The sequence below is a fragment of the Lathyrus oleraceus genome, chromosome 6 (assembly GCF_024323335.1).
Source record: "Lathyrus oleraceus cultivar Zhongwan6 chromosome 6, CAAS_Psat_ZW6_1.0, whole genome shotgun sequence".
NCBI classification, from domain to species: domain Eukaryota; kingdom Viridiplantae; phylum Streptophyta; class Magnoliopsida; order Fabales; family Fabaceae; genus Lathyrus; species Lathyrus oleraceus.
The window spans coordinates 55,490,774-55,509,859 of NC_066584.1; the positions used below are offsets into that span (position 1 = coordinate 55,490,774).

General features: G+C 34.5%; 3 protein-coding genes across 14 annotated transcripts; 1 reads left to right on the forward strand and 2 right to left on the reverse strand.

Moving 5' to 3' along the window:
* The first annotated feature begins 217 nt into the window (after nucleotides 1-217).
* Nucleotides 218-2,784, forward strand: LOC127093280 (superoxide dismutase [Fe], chloroplastic). Its single transcript, XM_051032191.1, has 9 exons — nucleotides 218-391; nucleotides 472-524; nucleotides 655-729; nucleotides 1,061-1,249; nucleotides 1,335-1,506; nucleotides 1,631-1,752; nucleotides 2,076-2,102; nucleotides 2,209-2,232; nucleotides 2,335-2,784. Exons 1-9 carry the CDS (start codon nucleotides 316-318, stop codon nucleotides 2,536-2,538), a joined length of 942 nt encoding a protein of 313 aa, XP_050888148.1. The 5' UTR covers nucleotides 218-315; the 3' UTR covers nucleotides 2,539-2,784.
* A 146-nt stretch (nucleotides 2,785-2,930) lies between these two features.
* On the reverse strand, nucleotides 2,931-5,816 carry LOC127092655 (uncharacterized). 3 transcript variants are annotated; one of them, XM_051031542.1, is made up of 7 exons: nucleotides 5,673-5,790; nucleotides 5,444-5,579; nucleotides 5,254-5,352; nucleotides 4,948-5,139; nucleotides 3,951-4,320; nucleotides 3,359-3,837; nucleotides 2,931-3,227 (listed from the first exon to the last, which is right to left on the reverse strand). In XM_051031542.1, the coding sequence occupies exons 2-7, from the start codon at nucleotides 5,513-5,515 to the stop codon at nucleotides 3,084-3,086; spliced, it is 1,356 nt and encodes a 451-aa protein (XP_050887499.1). In that variant the 5' UTR covers nucleotides 5,516-5,579; nucleotides 5,673-5,790; the 3' UTR covers nucleotides 2,931-3,083. The 3 variants fall into 3 exon arrangements, with proteins under 3 accessions (XP_050887499.1, XP_050887501.1, XP_050887500.1); XM_051031544.1 differs by having other exon boundaries at nucleotides 5,493-5,579; nucleotides 5,673-5,737; XM_051031543.1 differs by lacking the exon at nucleotides 5,444-5,579 and having other exon boundaries at nucleotides 5,673-5,816.
* A 2,160-nt stretch (nucleotides 5,817-7,976) lies between these two features.
* LOC127092195 (polyadenylate-binding protein 1) lies at nucleotides 7,977-14,796 on the reverse strand. Of its 10 annotated transcripts, none has more exons than XM_051031025.1 (10): nucleotides 14,655-14,796; nucleotides 14,525-14,577; nucleotides 14,319-14,393; nucleotides 13,922-13,982; nucleotides 13,404-13,494; nucleotides 11,055-11,231; nucleotides 10,217-10,287; nucleotides 8,766-8,957; nucleotides 8,563-8,672; nucleotides 8,081-8,339 (listed from the first exon to the last, which is right to left on the reverse strand). In XM_051031025.1, exons 6-10 carry the CDS (start codon nucleotides 11,086-11,088, stop codon nucleotides 8,294-8,296), a joined length of 453 nt encoding a protein of 150 aa, XP_050886982.1. In that variant the 5' UTR covers nucleotides 11,089-11,231; nucleotides 13,404-13,494; nucleotides 13,922-13,982; nucleotides 14,319-14,393; nucleotides 14,525-14,577; nucleotides 14,655-14,796; the 3' UTR covers nucleotides 8,081-8,293. The 10 variants fall into 10 exon arrangements, 9 of the variants coding, with proteins under 9 accessions (XP_050886982.1, XP_050886984.1, XP_050886986.1 ...); XM_051031027.1 differs by having other exon boundaries at nucleotides 11,055-11,257; XM_051031029.1 differs by having other exon boundaries at nucleotides 13,888-13,982.
* Between the last annotated feature and the right edge of the window lie 4,290 nt (nucleotides 14,797-19,086).

Here is a 19,086-nt window from a genome sequence, read left to right on the forward strand (position 1 = left end):
ACATTGCATTTAAAATACATAGTCTATTACATCGATGTATTTCTAAAAAAATATTAAAAAATTACTCTCTGGAGTGAATATAAAAATATATATTTGTAATTTAATACGAATATGAATCTCCGAATTAATTTTTATCAAAATGAAAATGACTCAGCTAAGAATATATAGAATACATAATGAATACAAAAATATTGGTGTACCTCGTTTATAGATATGTTTGATTTGAAGTGAGGCAGGTCAAATATATTAAGAGCCCAAATACTTTGAATCTCCTAACTCCTTAGTACAAGCATAAGCAGAGAGAGTGTCAAAGAGATGAAATTGCTATCGCCTTCCGCAACCGCTACTTCTTCCCTCCCTTCTTCCGCTTTTCTCCCCTCTCACTCCAATGGTTTGTTTCACCTCTCTCTCTCTCTCTCAATCTCTCTCTCTCCTCTCTTCCCCTTTCTCTGATTCTTCATTGTTTTGCAGGGTTCCAAAATCTGGGCTTTTCTTCAGCTACCTTCAAATTCTCTAAGAATAAGGTTTTTTACTTCTCCAATTCGTACATTACATCTCAATTTCATTCATTTCTATTCCATTTTGCTTTCTTCCATTCAACTCATGTTTTCATATCCCAACATAACTTACAAGTTTACCTCTTCAATATTTCAGGGAAGATGCATTAGGAAAGCCGGGAGCACTAATATCACTGCAAAGTTTGAGCTGAAACCACCGCCTTATCCCCTGGTAAGATCTAAATTTAGCCAATACAGGGCCGTCTCTGAGGCCTGCAAGGCCGACCACCGCACAAGGTCTAAAATTTGTCATGCTTAAACTATATATAAATAAATAGGGCTCATATTATATTTGTTAGGTTAAATTACGGTTAAATATGACCTCTATTTGTTTTGTCATGGTTAAACTGCTAGGGTATCAGAATGATCAATTACATTGAATGATTAAACGAGATTCGAGTCGTTCTTGAAATTATATCAACACATGTCGTGCACGTGCTGTTATTTTTGCTTTCGGCTGATAATACATGATTAACCAATATTTCCGCAATGAAAATTATCAGGATGCTTTGGAGCCAATTATGAGCCGGGATACATTTGAGTACCATTGGGGAAAGCACCACAGAGCTTATGTAGATAACTTGAACAAGCAAATTGATGAAACTGATCTAGATGGGAAGTCACTAGAGGAAACTATAGTTATAGCGTACAATAATGGCGACATTCTTCCGGCTTTCAACAATGCAGCACAGGCATGCATATATACCTATAACCATAATGAAGTCTAATTCATGTTTCTGAACCACGGGTTTTGTAATCTTGATCAATCTATTTCAGGTATGGAACCATGATTTCTTTTGGGAGTCCATGAAACCTGGTGGTGGCGGAAAGCCATCGGGGGAACTTCTAAAACTGATTGAAAGAGACTTTGGTTCATTTGAAAAATTTGTTGAGCAGTTCAAGCTTGCTGCTGCAACGCAATTTGGTTCAGGCTGGGCATGGCTTGCATGTGAGTAAATTACCCTTCGTACCTTATACTCGTTTCTAGGATTCGTTTCGTTCTTGGTATATCTAACTTAGCAAGCGGTTTTTTCCGTTTTTTCTCTTTTTCTTTTGTCGCTTATTAAATACAGATAAAGAAAGTAGACTTGATGTTGGAAATGCAGTAAATCCTCTTGCAACTGAGGAGGATAAAAAACTCGTTGTGCTGAAGAGTCCTAATGCTGTGAACCCCCTTGTTTGGAACCATCATCATGTAAGTAGTAAGAACTAGTTATATTATTGTTATACTATTCACCATCATTATTACTTTTAAAAATATTTAGAAACACAGGTGCTGTGGTAGGATAGAATGGTTATGAGTATTTCACGATACATATCAGAAGTAGACGTATCTCAATTGGATACAAAAATGAACTCAAACGATACTACTCTCTAGTGTGTATCTATTCTAAATATGAATCTCATTTTGAATCTTGATTCATTATGAATTATCTCGATTCACTCAGATAAATATTACTGTAGTAATTTGTTCTAATGAATCACTATCTAATGAGATTTTATTTTGATTTCTTGCAGCCACTCCTTACCATTGATGTATGGGAGGTATATTAATCAAACTTTTCTGTTATGATTCAATGACTTTAAAAAATACTATTTCATCAATACTAAATTACTGACTTTGTGATATGTGCATTTCACTTTTATACAGCATGCTTACTATCTTGACTATCAGGTGAGATGTAGTTCACAGCACTGTACAGTGATCACTATATTTTGAGAGTTCTGTTGAATTAACACTTAATAAATATAACTAAGACTTTGCTGTTATTTGCAGAACCGGCGCCCTGATTATATATCAGTGTTCATGGATAAGCTTGTGTCTTGGGAAGCAGTCAGCTCTAGACTTGAGAAAGCTAAGGCCATAATTGCAGAGAGGGAGAGAGAGGAGGAGGAGAAAAGAAGAGAGGAAGAAGAGAAATCAACAACCGATGAAGCTGAGCCTACTCCTGAGATATTTGCGGATAGTGATACGGACTAGAATACATAATGAGTTTTTTTGGGGGGTCTAGAGTAGAGTTCAAAATGGCTTATATTATGTACCAGTTAGGTTTGTATGTATACCGGTTCAGTGGCTTCTAGCTGCTAATTTTGCTGCCATTATTCTAAATTAACGCTTCATACATGCATAAATGATATGAAGTCTTATCACCAGGATTTAATAACGGGATAATCTTCTGTAAAATAATATTAAGACTGATGTTATTAGAGAAAATTTAATGTCCAATTTCTTTTTATTTTTGACAATAAAAGGATACCATTTAACTGTATATTAATTATTTTCTAACGGTTAATTTGGTATTGGTATTGAATGAAAAACTAATGTTAATGTTACTTATATCTTTATGGACAATTTATAATTGATATATGTAAGACAGTAACATCTATCTCAATATTCTTCTGTCAGACAAAATTGCATTGCAAAAGCTCTTTTTTCTTACACTGCCTTAGTTAGATCAGTGTGCACATAACTATTTTTTACACACAAGGATACTACCCTAAGTAAACAAAATTGTTATGTTTCTATCATCTTATTGGTGATATCTTCATGGACAAAAGGTTATCTAAAACCGAAGTCTCTCTTGTATCAGTAACCGGTGGTCCAAAAACATCCCAAAACCGAAGAGTCTCGTCTCCCCCTGCTGAAACCACTGTTAATCCATCTGGACTCTGCAAGACATAAGAGCAATTGTGTAACTTGAAATAATCACCTTGATAATATTTAAATGGTTTTGTTGAAAATAATCCCAAGCACTATTATAAGATGCTGTTTCTAAATGAATGGTTCACTTGTAGCATACCTGAGATAGATGAAGGACTCTGGAAGTATGAGGGTCCAAGCCTCCAACTTTAGTCATAGAAGGATACTGCCACAAGCACAGTTGGTTGTGTTCTGAACTTGTACCAAAGCCATGGCCACTTAATATCTCTTTGTGATGTCTATTCCATTGTAATCCACAAACCTGAGCTTTGGTATCTATGCTGCAAATGTTGGTTCCCTTTTGTACATTCCACAACTTAATACATCTATCGTCTGTGCCGCCTCCAGAAGCAAGCACAGCTGGATCATAAGGGCACCAAGCAAGAGCTTTCACCGCAGCACTATGGTCTTTAAAACAATGCAAGAAGTTTGACGAGTTCATTTTATTTAACTCCCATACATAGATGTGATTTTCATTACCACCACTTGCCAATAAATTGCCCCTTTTCGACCATTTTAAACCGCAAACTTCTGCTCTGTGTGCTTTTACCCCGGAAACCTCATTTCTTCTTGCTCTTACTGCATACAAGAACATCAAGATGTTATGTTGTAGCATTTTAACAAAAGCTTTCTGCATACATACATAATACATCTAAAAAACTTAAAAGAGAAGAAGATCTAAATCTAATTACCATCATGGTTGATTATAGTTCTGTCATGGCTTCCGGAAGTTAAAACATGGTTATTCCATGCTAGAGTTGATATCCTTTGACTATGACCTTGTAGATTTCGTACTGGTTTGGAAGTCTCAGCATCCCAGACTTGAAGTTGAGAGTGCACAAATCCTGTGGCCACATATTTTGCATCCTCTGACCAGGAAACACTTGTTGGATAGTTATTGCCAGTGGCTTTAAACAACAAAGATACATCAGTAGTAACTGAGTTCCATAAGTACATTTCTGTTCCCAAGGCAACAGCTAGAATGTTGTTTTTCCCCCAATCCATAGTGTTTGTGTAGTAATCATTTTTTATTTTTGGTGCATCCAATACCCTTGATTCCTTCTGCAAGCACATTTATTCAATTTATCCAATCAGAGTACAGCACGAGATTAGGAAAATACAAGCCAAACTTATTTTTCCTTTTGTTTTATACAATTAGTCATTCGAAGTTTAAAACACTTGCTCATTGTCCTTTTTAAGGAATGTGAATATTTAGATATGTTATGTTTTACCTGAAAATAATATAAGCATGAATGATCTCAAAACAAAGTAAAATCACATTACATCAATTTCAGCCTTCTTCCTCAAAGAAACCCAATTTCCAGTTATTATGGAAAAACAAAATTTTACTTAGTAGCAGACTGAGATCATGTGCACATATAGGAAACCAGTATTCCAAATTAATAAAAGTTGGTGCAATTAGTCTTTACAAGAAACTAGATTCTGAATTCATATCTCACCATCTACTAGTTTCCACCAAAAAATTTAACTGTTAATTTGCACCTAATGACAATCTATTCAATTCTGAAATGGTTTTAAAACGTGGAACGCACACCCTAATGATAAGTAGAGGCGTATTTTGGTTCGACAGATACGTATTCTATCACCCTAAAGTCATTTAACAAACGGATTAAATTGTAATTATATTGAAAGTGAAACTCTATAAAAGTACATTGACATGAACAAAACCTTAGGCAGCCTTCGACGGATACGTTGATTGCCATTGTTTTGAAGTGCTTCAGAATCCTCTTCTCGCATCTGATCAATATGACGAATAGATTTTTGACTTGATTTTGGACTTCCTCTAAAAACTAACATCCGAAATGGTTTTCCTTCGGAATCAAGATTCAGTTTATCATCCAGTTTCTGTCTATACGCTTCCTGTCATATAATAATATATTCAAACCAGAAATAAGAAAGTATTCAACCCAGATGATTTGAACAAGAATTTACTCAAAGACATTGAAAATTCGCCAAATTTAGAAATAAACATACATTGAAATTAGGGTTTTGAATTTTTTTGGTGATGTTGGTGAGCAAACTGTTGGCTTGATGAAGGTTCATCAAACTTCTGTTGGGTATAAAGCGATCGCCCTGTAGAAAAACAAAGAAAGAGAAATGAGAATGATAAAGAAGATGAAAATGGTGATAATGAAAATCAGTAGTATAGGAGTAGTAATGATACTGGAAAATCATAAATGGTGGGAGTGCTGAGTAGGCTTTTTGGAGAGTACCAATCGCAATCAAGATTCCACATTGTGTGTGTGTGATTTCAAGAATTGTTGAAAGAAAGAAACTAGTTTGAACCGTTGGTATGAAATCTATTATAGATTTAGCCACAAATTCAAATCATGAATGGATATTTTGACGATAAAGAGTAATATTGAAACCCTAATTTGGAGATAGGTGGTTACCTGTTCATTCCGAATCAAAGAAAAGTTGCAGAAGAAGAGTGATGAAGAGAGAAAGATTTGTGAATAGTGTCGGTTCCTTCACCCGCCAAATATTTTTCCAACCGTTGCTATTTTTCACTTGTATCACTCCATTATAGATTTAATTCATACTTTATAAAAATAAAATTAAATTAAATTAAAAACACTATTAAGAGTGTTAATTTTGACATGTGATTATTAGATTTTTTAGCTTCTTTTAATGCTAGGACATTTGGTTTATGATCACTCAAGTCCTTACTTTTTCTTTGTATCTTCTCCACCTGAGATGTTTCTAATCGACTCACATTTTTCTTGACTTTTTTATATTGTTTTTCCTCAACCGAGTGGATAGAATTCATCATAACGTACTTAATAGATAGCAAGGACGGCTTACTTTAAGAAACTTCATTCATTTAATCTCTAGCTATATCAACACAATAACATAGAGGTTTTCCTTATGATGATGCATTACCTTATATACATTAAAAATTACTTTATCATCTATCATCTTAAAATCTAAGTATAAATTCACCTAACTCCACATTACCCAAAGCTCGTTCTGTTGCAAAAAAATGTCTTTTAAGAATTGGAGGTATTTTTGCATCTTTATCCATGTTTAGAATAATAAAATTAGTTGAAAATATCAAATCATCCATTTTAACTAACTCATCTTCAAACGCATCAAAAGGATAAGTAATTGATCGATATGTTGATGTGAGTGTCGTCTAAGTTGGCTTAACTTTACCACAATTAAGCTTCTTCATCATGGAAAGTGGTGTCAAATTAATACTTATCCCTAAATCACAAAGTGTATGTCCTATCTTTAACTTGTCAATGGTAAATCGCCCTGGATCTTTGAGTTTTGATGGAAGCTTCCTTTGGATGAAAGTTTCCTATTGTGAGAGAGAGAAGCTTCTTCATCATGGAAAGAGATATCAAGTTGATATTTATCCCTAAATCACAAAGTGTAAGCCCTATCTTTAACTTGTCAATGGTAAATCGCCTTGGATCTTTGAGTTTTGATGGAAGTTTTCTTTGGATGAAAGTTTCCTATTGATTGAGAGAGAGAGGGGTACAAAAATAACCAAGTCATGGAAACACGGTACAAGGTACAAAATACGCAAGCATTGAATTTTACATTGTTATAAATACATAAGTGTTAAATATCTCGACTATGGGTCCAGAAAGGAGGATAGATCATCAAAAGAGCCAGCGTCAAATTAGAAATTAAATAATTTCGGAAGAGGTGAAAGACAATCGAAGACCATAATCTCATATAAAATAACATCATATATGAGAAACTGACATAAGGGGTACCGACCACAAACCATATCATCAAAATCAAATGATTTCAAAAGAAGTGAAAGACATGCGAAGACCATAATCTTATATAAAGGAACATCATATATGAGAAACTGAGATAAGGGATACCGACCACATCATCAATATGGGTAGTATCATAGACTATTCTCCAGGCTTCCTAAAGTTCTTCTCAGAATCAAAATTTTGCATGACATCAGGATCGCAATATAAATAATAACAACCAAGATAAATACGATTGGACGCAATCCTCCAGAATTTTGCATGACATTAGGATCGCAATATAAATAATAACAACCAAGATAAATACGATTGGACGCAATCCTCCAGAAATGTTAACTAAGCAGGAATAACGAGTCCACCAAAGAGATGCAAATTAAAACAAAAACACTTCCTCACCAACTTATATGTTACCCCATTAGTTTTTGCGCAAGAGTATCGAGACATCGAGAATGTAAATCGAAGTGAAAAGGGGTACCAACACCATCGTAAATGGAAAACACTATCACCATAAATACATGAAAACATCACAATCATAGACAAGGGATATTGCCACCACAAGTGAAGGACTACGCCATGATCAACATACAAAAAGAAACTACCCATGATACCAAAACACTGATAGAACAGAAGGAAGAAACTCACAAAAGATATCAGCACTGAAATGTCGTGAGCAAGACTTGAGTTAGTCTAACCAAAAAATATTTGAAAAAATCCAACCAAAAATCAAAATAGAGTGAAGTGCCAGGGAACTTGAACTCACACTTTTATATAGGGAAATCCAAACCCAATACCAAATATGGACAGAATGAGTCTCAAATCCTTAGGACTCGACTATAAACGTCAAATCAAGTTACACACTTTCTAACCTAAAAAAACCTCTTACCTCTGATAGTTTATAATTTAGGCGTTAGAGTGTTTGCAGTTACCCTCCCCCGACGTCGGGCCACTTTGATTAGAGATGAGGTATGTACCAGTACAGTAAATAGCTTCACTGTAAATTCTATTTTAACTAAATCAATGCTATAAAAATAAATTAATCTAAAACCAATTTTAGCTATAAAAATAAATTAATCTAAAACCAATTTTAACAAACTCGCACTTGTCTAACACAATAATATAGCCTTACAGAAAACATAAGGTATATACCAGTACAGTAAATACTTTAGCCAAGAGTATGCAAATTAAAACACATGTTCATTCCCTTAGAAATGGAGATTAAATGGAAAATAGAATGCATTGTCCTCTTTTTCTCATCGATCACCATTAAACTCAGCTGACCACTAGTATGGTCTGTATCGCATGGAACGTCCAAACCTTGGAGCGCTTCTGCAAATCAAAATGATTTAGTCATTACAGATCATGAATGGAAGTGAAGATTGCAGAAATATATTGTCAGAGAAGGAATGACTAATCACAGAACAGATGCATATATGGTTTCAAATTGACATAAACTTTTGAAGGTTGAAATAAAATACTGTTTGATTTTAGAAAATGTTTTCACTTACACTCATCCAAATCCAAGTTTTTAAAGTTTATGGTATTTGCTTACCCATAACCAGGTCTGCAATACACTGCAGATGGCCTCCTGGACCTTAAAACATAGGTGCTTCTCCCACGAATTTTCTTCATTCCGGGAATGTTTGTCCGCTTAGCACAGACCTGAAGTACAACCAGATTTTAACTATGTAATACTAGTGTAAAACTAAGGGAGAGAGAGACTAAATCCATTTATGCAGATTGTCTGATACAGACCTTAATTTTCCGACCATGAAGCTCGGACTCGTTGAGTAACAGTGCCTTGGGAACAGCATCAATGTTGTCAAACTCAACATATGCGCATCCTTTGGGTAGACCAAATTCATTTGCGGGAATTGTTACCCTAATTACTTTTCCACATGACATAAAATGCTGTTTAATAATTTCAGATGCACATCCATAGTCAACCTGAATCACAAGTTAAAATATTCAGTAGGATTTGAAAAAGAAAATTATAACAAAACTACAATTTCCGATAAAAAGAAATTCAACATGCATTAGAAATGTGATAGTAAGACATCACTACTGTCAAGGTACGTGGTCCTGTGCAAGCAGCAAGAGGAACATGCAAAGATTAAATTGAAAGAAAGCACTAAAATGTAGAACAGGTATGATACAGTTAGACACTTAGCCAAGCAGGTAGGATATTCATCTCTTTCTATTAATTTGTGGCTACAATCACTTTTCATTTTAATGATTTTTTTGGTATGTACAGTCTCAGATTGGATAAAATATGGTCTGAGAATATATTTATATGTGGTAGGCAGTCCTCACCTAAGTCCTCACCTAAGTCCTCACCTAACAAGTTGATTTTATAAGATTGAGTCAGACTCAACCCAAATTCAGTGATGGTATCAAAGTATACACAAGGTCTGTTGGGTTGGAACACATAATCAGGTTTCCCAACCCAAATTCTAAAACGGCACGAGATGAGAGAATCCATTAGAAATATACTTATGAATGATTAATGTGTATATTCTACATAAATCAATAAATAGTACTTAGAGTTAGACTTTATTTCAGCCCTCCAAGAAGCACATTTCCTTAGAATCTAACATTCAATTCCTTTCTAAAATCTGCAGCCAAAGGGGCATTTGTTCAGCGAGGTATCTAACAGAAGAATATGGAACGTAAAACTACTGAACTCAACTCTTAAGGACACGCGGCTCGTGCAACAAGCAAGTTTCGGAAACCCCTTCTGGTGCCTTCTTGACATGTGTTTTGGCACCTTCAACTCATGCAACAAGCAAGGAAATCAGATTTATGGAAAAGCAGGACTCCAATTCTTGGGTATGAAGAAAAGGTATACAATGCAGAGTATGAAGCAAAATGGTAAAATCTGAAGCTTCTCGATAACCTAAAACTAAGAGTCATACTTAGATAATATGGTTTCCTTCTCTATTTTAATAGGCTGCAGTCTTTCAACTAAAGGACTGCAACTTCCGTTCAACAACAACAAAAAAGGAGTGCAGGCTAGCACAAAACAATCAGCAAGCATATTGAGTACTCAACAAGTTATGTTCCTTGTAGGAAGCTAAGATAAACTTTTCACAAATTATATTTTACCAATACACAGACGTATAAAATAAAATGCAAATTGATGTCCAGCATTTCAATATAGTAGAAATAAAATGAACAGAGGCAGTATAAAGAAATTAGTATCTTACATTTCCAACATAGACAGACCGAGAATCCGCTTGCTCTCTTACAGTCAGACTTGCAGATGTACTAGATGAGCCTTCAAATCAAAATTGCAAATTAAAATATCATTTAACAGAGATATTTTTATTGTCTTTAAATGCCTCAACATATAAGAAATGACAAGTATTTAACAAACAGCATAAGAAATGACAAGTATCTTACCTGTCGTATACGCCATAATACAAAAATGATGGAAGATATATTCCACTATTCAAGAAGGACAAGATGCCCTTTTCTTTAATTTTACAATAATACAAGATTTGTGAATAGATAAATCATTTGAAATCAAACAGCAAAATATCTAAACTATTGTGTTAACACATTTATCACACCTGCCCTTCGTACAAATAAAAATAGCATCCACGAATGCTGATGTTCTTTACTAACAATAAAAATTCCATTTATGCCGCATTAAATGACCATGCTTTCCGGACAATGAATAATTTCATTTTCCACTAAACCGGCAATCCTTCTCCCTAAGTTGAGAGATGGAGAGGATCTTCATGCCTTCTCCTCCCCAACACAAGTTCTTGCACCACCAATACACCAAACAAAACCCCATATTTAAGAGGAACTACTAAACTCAATCTTCACACAAGCTTGTTTCGTAAATTTTCAATCTTTATTTGCAATTATGAAATGTTAATTTCCATTAGATTTTGTTTTTACCAATAATTACTTTCATCCAAAAATGCGACTTCATTCAAAACCCCTAAGTTTTCCTTATCAAACAAGTAAATTGAAAGTGGGAATAAAATCACATCACATCCATATATATGACATAGCAAAATTTATAGACCATACCTCGGACTGAAGATGCGCTTTTTACGAATTGCATCGTTTTTGTATTGTTCCTTCCTTTGAATGAAGATACGTCTTTTACGAATATCGTAACAGCAGGATGTGTATAAATAACCTACTGCACTACGATCGTTGATGATCTTGGTGTTTCTTCGGTAATCCCTGATACTAATCTCAGTACTAAAAAGGAGAAGATCACAAGCAATCTGAATTACCAACAAATTAAATCAATGCAATGACGGAATATAAATTAAATTACAGTTCACAATTTCACAAGATAGAGTATACCAGCCCAGATACGAATCGGAGCAGCGAGAACTTAACATGCACAAGATGAAAGCGTCGGCGAAGAGAGATTTATTGATACGGGGTGTGAGACAGGGGAAGATAAAGAACAACTTAAGTTATGAGATAAAAATTGTCTTAAGGGGTTTTTATAGAGAGTCAGGCCAGCCACGTTTTTCTAGTGAGTCAGGCCAGTCACGTTTTGATCAGTTCTATGCAATTAAATTGAGATAAATCGTTCGTCTCACATGTTTGGTACATTATCACTTCTAGATTTTTTGTAAAACAGCGTAACTTATCACACTTTTTATCAGCAATATCATAAAACCACTTGTAATATAATATAAACTATTGTTACATAAGAGATTATGTTGTTTTACTCAACTTTATATTTAAGTTAGTTTTACATTTTACATTATAAAAAGAGATAGATAATGTACCAAGTTAAGGAGACAAACAACAATTGTTATTGAATGAAAAGAACTAAGTTATCGGCCTAGCTAAATGTAAGACATTTTTCCGAAACAAAGTTGATCTGATTCTCTATAAAACCTCTTATAGAAGTTACAACTATTTTACCCTCAACATGAGTTTTTTTATCTTTCTTTTTCTTGCACCTGTTGTCTTGGTAAATCTCTCTTTTATTATTGTGGCATTTGTCTTATGCATGTTAATTTCTCTTTGTTCATATTCATACACTTGTTAGTATGTTTTATTTTGTGGAAATATGGACTCTACTTCTATTTCTATTGAATATCTCGCTCGTCAAATAGCCTAGAGTTTGATCATTGCTTTCCCTGTCTGTTATTAAACAAAAGTTCACTGTTAGCACAAGATATGGCGGGAGTATGTGCGTAAGAACTTTTGCAAGAGAGGACACAATAGATATATAATGTAAAGACCATGTAGACAGAATATAATATAAAAATGCATTTATGAAAAAACATTGTGAATATTATTGCAGTGTTGTCGAGGGCAGATGACGGTCCATGGTGGAGAGCCAAAATCCCGCCAATGATATGGTGAAAAAATCCGCAACATCTGCTGATATTTACCATTGCGGCAAGCCCAAAAACCGCCACTAATATCCACCATGGCCGATATTTGATAACACTAATTATAAGACTATAAGAAATTCATATACAATCAAACTTTGAGTTGATTCAAATTCTAGTACTTGAAATCCAATGGATGAAAATATGGTCTATTTGGAAAAAGAACCTACAAAATTCATAGATGAAGATGGTGTCTTTGGATCTCGTTGAATTTCATTTGGAAAAGGAAACTATAAAAATCATGTTGATTCTTATAGAAAAAGACAGGAGTGTCTGAGCCTATTCCAATCGGCATAGGTCAATTAAACAATATTCCTGTAGCAAGTTGTACCGGGGATTTTCAATCTAAGGGAGGGTAGCTATGGGATTTGTAGTGGGTGAGATAATCACTCAGTTGGTTGCAATGTTGTCGGCGGTGGAAGGCCAAAAGTTCACCATATATATATGCCATAGGGGCATATGATGGTTAACAAAAAATCCGCCATGGCCACCATTTAACCACGCTGGGGATTTGTAGTGGTTGAATATGCTCCCAAAGGACTCTTACGTGAGAGAGGGCATCTTACAGATCTAATATAACAACCATTTGTGTGTTTTATTTTAATAAATAAAGTTTTGGGAAAGTTCACCCATGATAATTATCATTTTTCTTGTTCAAATTTATCAAAATTTTCGAAATCAAGTAAAAGTTTCTAACTCAATCCCAATATAAGGAAAGCCAAAAACAAAAATGTCAGTAACTAGCTATCTCAATATCTAGAAGACTAGGTAATGTTTTTGTCATAATGTTCAAAAGGACTTGGATAGAACATTATGGCAGAATTTGACACATGTAGTCGATCCTATTTAGTAGAATAAGGCTTGGTTGTTTTTGGTTTTGGTTGTTCAAGAGGTCGTGCTAGCTCAAGCAAACTCAACATTCAGAATCAAATCAATTAAGAGAAAGCATTAATAAAGACGTTGCGATGATGAGATTCAGAAATAGGAAAATCAAATAGACAGAGACATAAACCTGAAAGTGGTGGCGCTTTGTTGTTTTGGTTCCTCTCCCTCATGTCGGCACTGTGCTCATGCTCCATCCTTCTCCCAAGAGAGCGGTGAATCTGACAGGCTTATGAGTTATGACTCACTTTCTCGACTAAGCCATTTATTTCATTATTTTTTGGCGTATCTCATGTATGTTAATTATACTCAAATTACAAAATTTGTCGTTTTCATTTCGCTTTTGAGATGGGATTTGGATTATAAGGAGAACCGTATAATCTCAGCTCCAAACAAGAATTCCATAAATGGAAAGAAATCGGATGTCAAGAGCACAACAGAATGATACATAATTGATTGGATGATGAGTTGTCATTCTCATTGGCCACAGGGCTACACATATGCAAATCAGAAACAGATTTGGAAATATTTTCATTCTATGATTCTTCTAGAAGCTAGTGATGTGGCTTCATGTAATTGAAAATGCAAAAAATGATAAAATAGTTATTTGTTACCGTTAAGGTGTTTGTGTAAAAACTGTGACAATACCCCGTCATTGGAGATGCAACCATGTCCTTGTGGATGAAAGCTAGGGAACTTATGTAGCATCCTGATAATTTTCATCACGGAAAAATTGGTTAATTATGTATTATCAGCCGAAAGCAAAAATAACAGCACATGCACGACATGTGTTTATATAATTTCAAGAACGACACGAATCTCGTTTAATCATTCAATGTAATTGATCATTCGGATAGGCTAGCATTTTAACCATAACAAAACAAATAGAGGTCATATTTAACATTGATTTAACCTAACAAATATTATATAGTTTACCCTATTTATTTAAATATAGTTTAAGCATGACAAATTTTGGACCTTGTGCGGTGGTCGGCCTTGCACGCCTCAGAGAGACGGCCCTGTATTGGCTAAATTTAGATCTTACCAGCGGATAAGGCGGTGGCTTCAGCTCAAACTTTGCAGTGATATTAGTGCTCCCGGCTTTCCTAATGCATCTTCCCTGAAATATTGAAGAGGTAAACTTGTAAAGTTATGTTGGGATATGAAAACATGAGTTGAATGGAAGAAAGCAAAATGAAATAGAAATGAATGAAATTGCGATGTAATGTAAGAGTTGGAGAAGTAAAAAACCTTATTCTTAGAGAATTTGAAGGTAGCTGAAGAAAAGCCCAGATTTTGGAACCCTGCAAAACAATGAAGAATCAGAGAAAGGGGAAGAGAGATTGAGAGAGAGATTGAGAGAGAGTGAGGTGAAACAAACCATTGGAGTGAGAAGGGAGAAAAGCGGAAGAAGGGAGGGAAGAAGTAGCGGTTGCGGAAGGCGATAGCAATTTCATCTCTTTGACACTCTCTCTGCTTAATCCGGAGATTCATATTCGTAGCAAATTACAAATATATATTTATATTCACTCCAGATAGTATTTTTTTAATATTTTTTTAGAAATACATCGATGTAATAGATCATATATTTTAACTCCAATGTTGTATGTGTCCAGCATTTTAATATATGATATATGTCACTCTTTCCATTGAAAAGTAAATGAAGTAAAATAGAGGAAAATAAAATAAAAATAATAGGCCACGCACGCTGAGATATCAGGGTTAATGTTATATATTTATTAATATAGTGTCATAATTGAGAGACTCTAGAGGTGGGGCGAGTAGCATTCGCTTAGTCCTTTATGAGTCTCCCTTTTATTAGTTCGATCGCGGTTTGTTTGTTTCGATCGCCTCTTGTCTGGATGTATCGCCCGAACTAATACGCGATCGTGTGTGGAGCGTAATCGGGTCAATAATTGTTACATGGAAATCGTGGGACTTAACTACACCTCTTAGATTTTAGGGAATCAACTACTCATTTCTATGGAGGTTGTTATATTCTAAGGAGACATACACTACTATAAAATACACCTAATATAATATGTTATTATCACGACTATTAAACCAATAACTCTTATTTAGGCACATGTTTTTTTTATTTTTTTTACTAAAAGAGTTTTCACTATGGTCCATAGGAATAATCGTAGTGATATATTAAGGCTTACGGGCTTCTATTCCCAGCACCAGCGGTTTCTATTTTTTTGTTTACAATATGAATGTGTCACTTATAATTTTTATATTTATATTAAAAATAAAAATACATTTCATCATGGTCTAAAGTAGAAATCGTTGTGAAAAATATCTATATTTTATTACAGTCTTTTTAAGCAACCATGGTGAAAAGTGTAACATATATTTAAGCAAAAATATTCTCTTTCAGGACAGAACAGTTATCTCTCTCTAAACGAAATCCTAACACCCTTTCACACTTTTCCTTACGCCATGAACGGTCTCTACCACTTATTTGCAAAACTTAAACATATCTTCTTTATCTCTTATGAATTAAGGAAAGGTGTTACACAAAACTCGTTTTTTTCACTTTCTCTTCACATCTAAGGTATGTTAGACTTTTCCAGATTTTATGTTGTTGTATATTGTATGTTGTATGTTGTTTAAGGTATGTTTTTGTCGATAAAAGTTGTATGTTGTTTAAGATTTAGTTTTTGTTGATATATGTTTTATGTTGTTTAAGGTACGTTGTTATTGATAAAAGTTGTATGTTATTGTTGATATATGTTGTCTGTTGTTTAAGGTATGTTATTAATGATTTTGTGTTTGTTGATATATGTTGTATGTTCTTTAAGGTATGTTGTTGTTGTTGATAAAAGTTATATGTTGTTGATGATTTAGTATTTATTGATATATGTTGTATGTTGTTTAAGGTTTGTTGTTGTTGATAAAAGTTATATGTTGTTGATGATTTTGTGTTTATTGATATATGTTGTATGTTGTTTAAGTTATGTTGTTGATGATTTAATTTTTATTGATATATGTTGTATGTTGTTTAAGGTGTGTTGTTGTTGATAAAAGTTGTATGTTTTTGATGATTTTGTGTTTGTTGATATAGGTTATATGTTATTTAAGGTATGTTGTTGATAAAAGTTGTATGTTGTTGATGATTTATTTTTTGTTGATATATGTTATATTTTATTTAAGGTATATTGTTGATGGTGATTTATATGTTGTATTTTGTTTATTTTAATGATATATCTTGTACATTACAGATTTCACTATGTTGAACCAACATGTCCTATAAGATGAGTTTATTATGTCAAATGTGGTTTAAGTGTTTTACCAACCTATCACTAACTAAATAATATTTCTAATTGAATTAGAAATTTATAATATACAAAATTAAGTTATGTTAGAAAATAACTTACATTCATCAATGTTTTTCGAGTATTCTTCGTTGCATTCTACATATCTCCCTCCTTAAGAGTTAGAATTTAGTTCTTCAATCAACATTTCCTTCTTTATTGGTTTAATGAACTAGTAGATAATAAAGTATTGTTGAAGAGTCAGAAGCATTTATCCTAATTTCAATACTCAAAGGGCGAGATACGGAGAATGAATGGAAGAAAGCTAGAAATATATTAATTATTGTAACTTATTATTATAATATAACTTAATTTGTCAAATTATTAATTTCTATATGAGATTGAAAGGTTATATATTTAGTGAGTAGTTGGGGAACTAAGCATTCGACATATGTTATAATAAACTCAAATAAACATATTCTCACGGTTGAAAGGTACAATTATAGTGAAAAGTTGTGCACTGAGTCTTTCATTATGGTTTGAAAGAACAACAGTGGTGAAAAGTTGAGAAAACAAACAAAATATTGGCTTGGGAATCAAACATCTGACCTCTACCTTTTACTACGGGTATCATAAGAAACAATGGTGATATGTAAAGTGTTATTATGTTTTTACTAGGGGTGGCAAAACGGACTCGGCCCGCGGGGCATGCCCGTTTTGCCCGCACTTTTGTGCGGGGCGGGCCAAGGATTTAGGCCCTAACCCTCAAATGTGTCCGCCCCGCCCCGTTTTTTTGTGGGCTTTTGCGGGGCGGACCTAAACGGGGCGGGCATGTCCGTTTGCCACCCCTAGTTTTTACCATAGGTTTCAGTATGTGGTAGTAAATAGTGTACTTACTACCACACCTTACTTTACCACAAACCTCTATCTATGGTAATATACTTCACCTAATCCCATTTAAATGTCCTTTCCGTAGTAGTGTTAGTTCACTCTTGTCAAACCCCTAGGGGTTATAAATATGAAAATGTCACAATACTAAATAGGGTGAACAATAACTAATAACACTAAAAAATACAAAGATACAATAGTTTTTCCCCTCACGTGAGCTAGCTCTCAATTTTCTAACAACCTTAAAGCCTCTGACAACTTTTATCCATTAGAGGTTGTCAAGCATTTGTACTTTTAACGAGTATAATTGGCGTTCATCGTAGGGCCTTAGTAAAACCAATATGGGACACACACATATTATCTACTGACAATTGTTTTCACCATTTTTTACACGAGGATGTTCAAGAAAAGTACCAAGAAGACCACCAACATCATCGATGGAGGATTCGTTAGATGAGGAGAATCCAACTCCTCCTGGAAAAGATACAATCGACAGGTGTTAACAGTAGACATTACATCTGCTAAAGCTCTCAGCGTTCTTAGGGAGCCTAGAATCACTTTTTTTAGAGAGGATGTGGTTGATGTACTCTCCCATAATAACGGTCTTGTGGTCATCATGATTCAGCATGCCAACTTGGATGTAAAATGAGTGGTAATCAACCCCGATAGCTATGTAAATATCTTGTGTTTAGAGCACATTCTAGGAACTCCAAATGGACCCTCATAATATTGGATCTTCCAAAGAGTCCATAACTCCCTCGAAAGAACATTTGGTTCGTGGGAGAATGTAAGAACCGTATAAGTAAAATACCTCATATTATATGCCACATCCCTTACAACATCATTCTAGTAAGGCCTAATATCAACCAATTAGGGGAGGTCTTTTCAATCATCCATTTAACCTTAAAGTATCCATTACCTAATAAGCGTGTGGATACAGTCATAGGAGATTAGGCGATTGCTAAGAATGTAACTTGAGTAGCCTGAAAGTAACGAGGTAACCCCTTACCCTGCTTGTCATCCCTCATTTTAAAATGAATGACGTTGATACAACAAGCTAGAACCCCAAATTAGGGTAAGAAATTGAAAGGCTTACCCCAACCGAGGATTTAAAAAAGGTTCAGGTTGGGCCTATGCATCAGGATGTCACTAAGTTGGGCACCTTGTTGTATGAATTTGAAGAGGAAGATTTAATCGCCCCACTAAGGAAGGATATCAAATTACTCTTCTAGAGCCCCTCAGATATGTCAGGCATAAATACCATAGTGGTGTGTCATCGTCTCACCATAGACCCTTCAATTAAGCTAATATCTTAGAGAAAACACAAAGTTGGCATGGAAAGGAGAACAATCGTATATGAGGAAGTTCAAAAGTGGGTAAACATCGGTTTCATAATAGATATCAAATACCATTCATGTTTGGCTAATATGGTTTGGTGAGGAAGGCATCGAACAAATGGCGAATGTATGTTGATTTCACCGACCTCAATGCCTCATGTCCTAAAGATTCGTATCCTCCCTAACATAAATCGTCAGATTGATGGATATTTAGGTTATAAGACACTGAGTTTTGTGGACGCCTATTCAGGATACAACCATATTAAAATGGATTCCATAAATGAATCCAAGACGGCGTTCATGTCAACCATGGTAATTATTACAATAACAT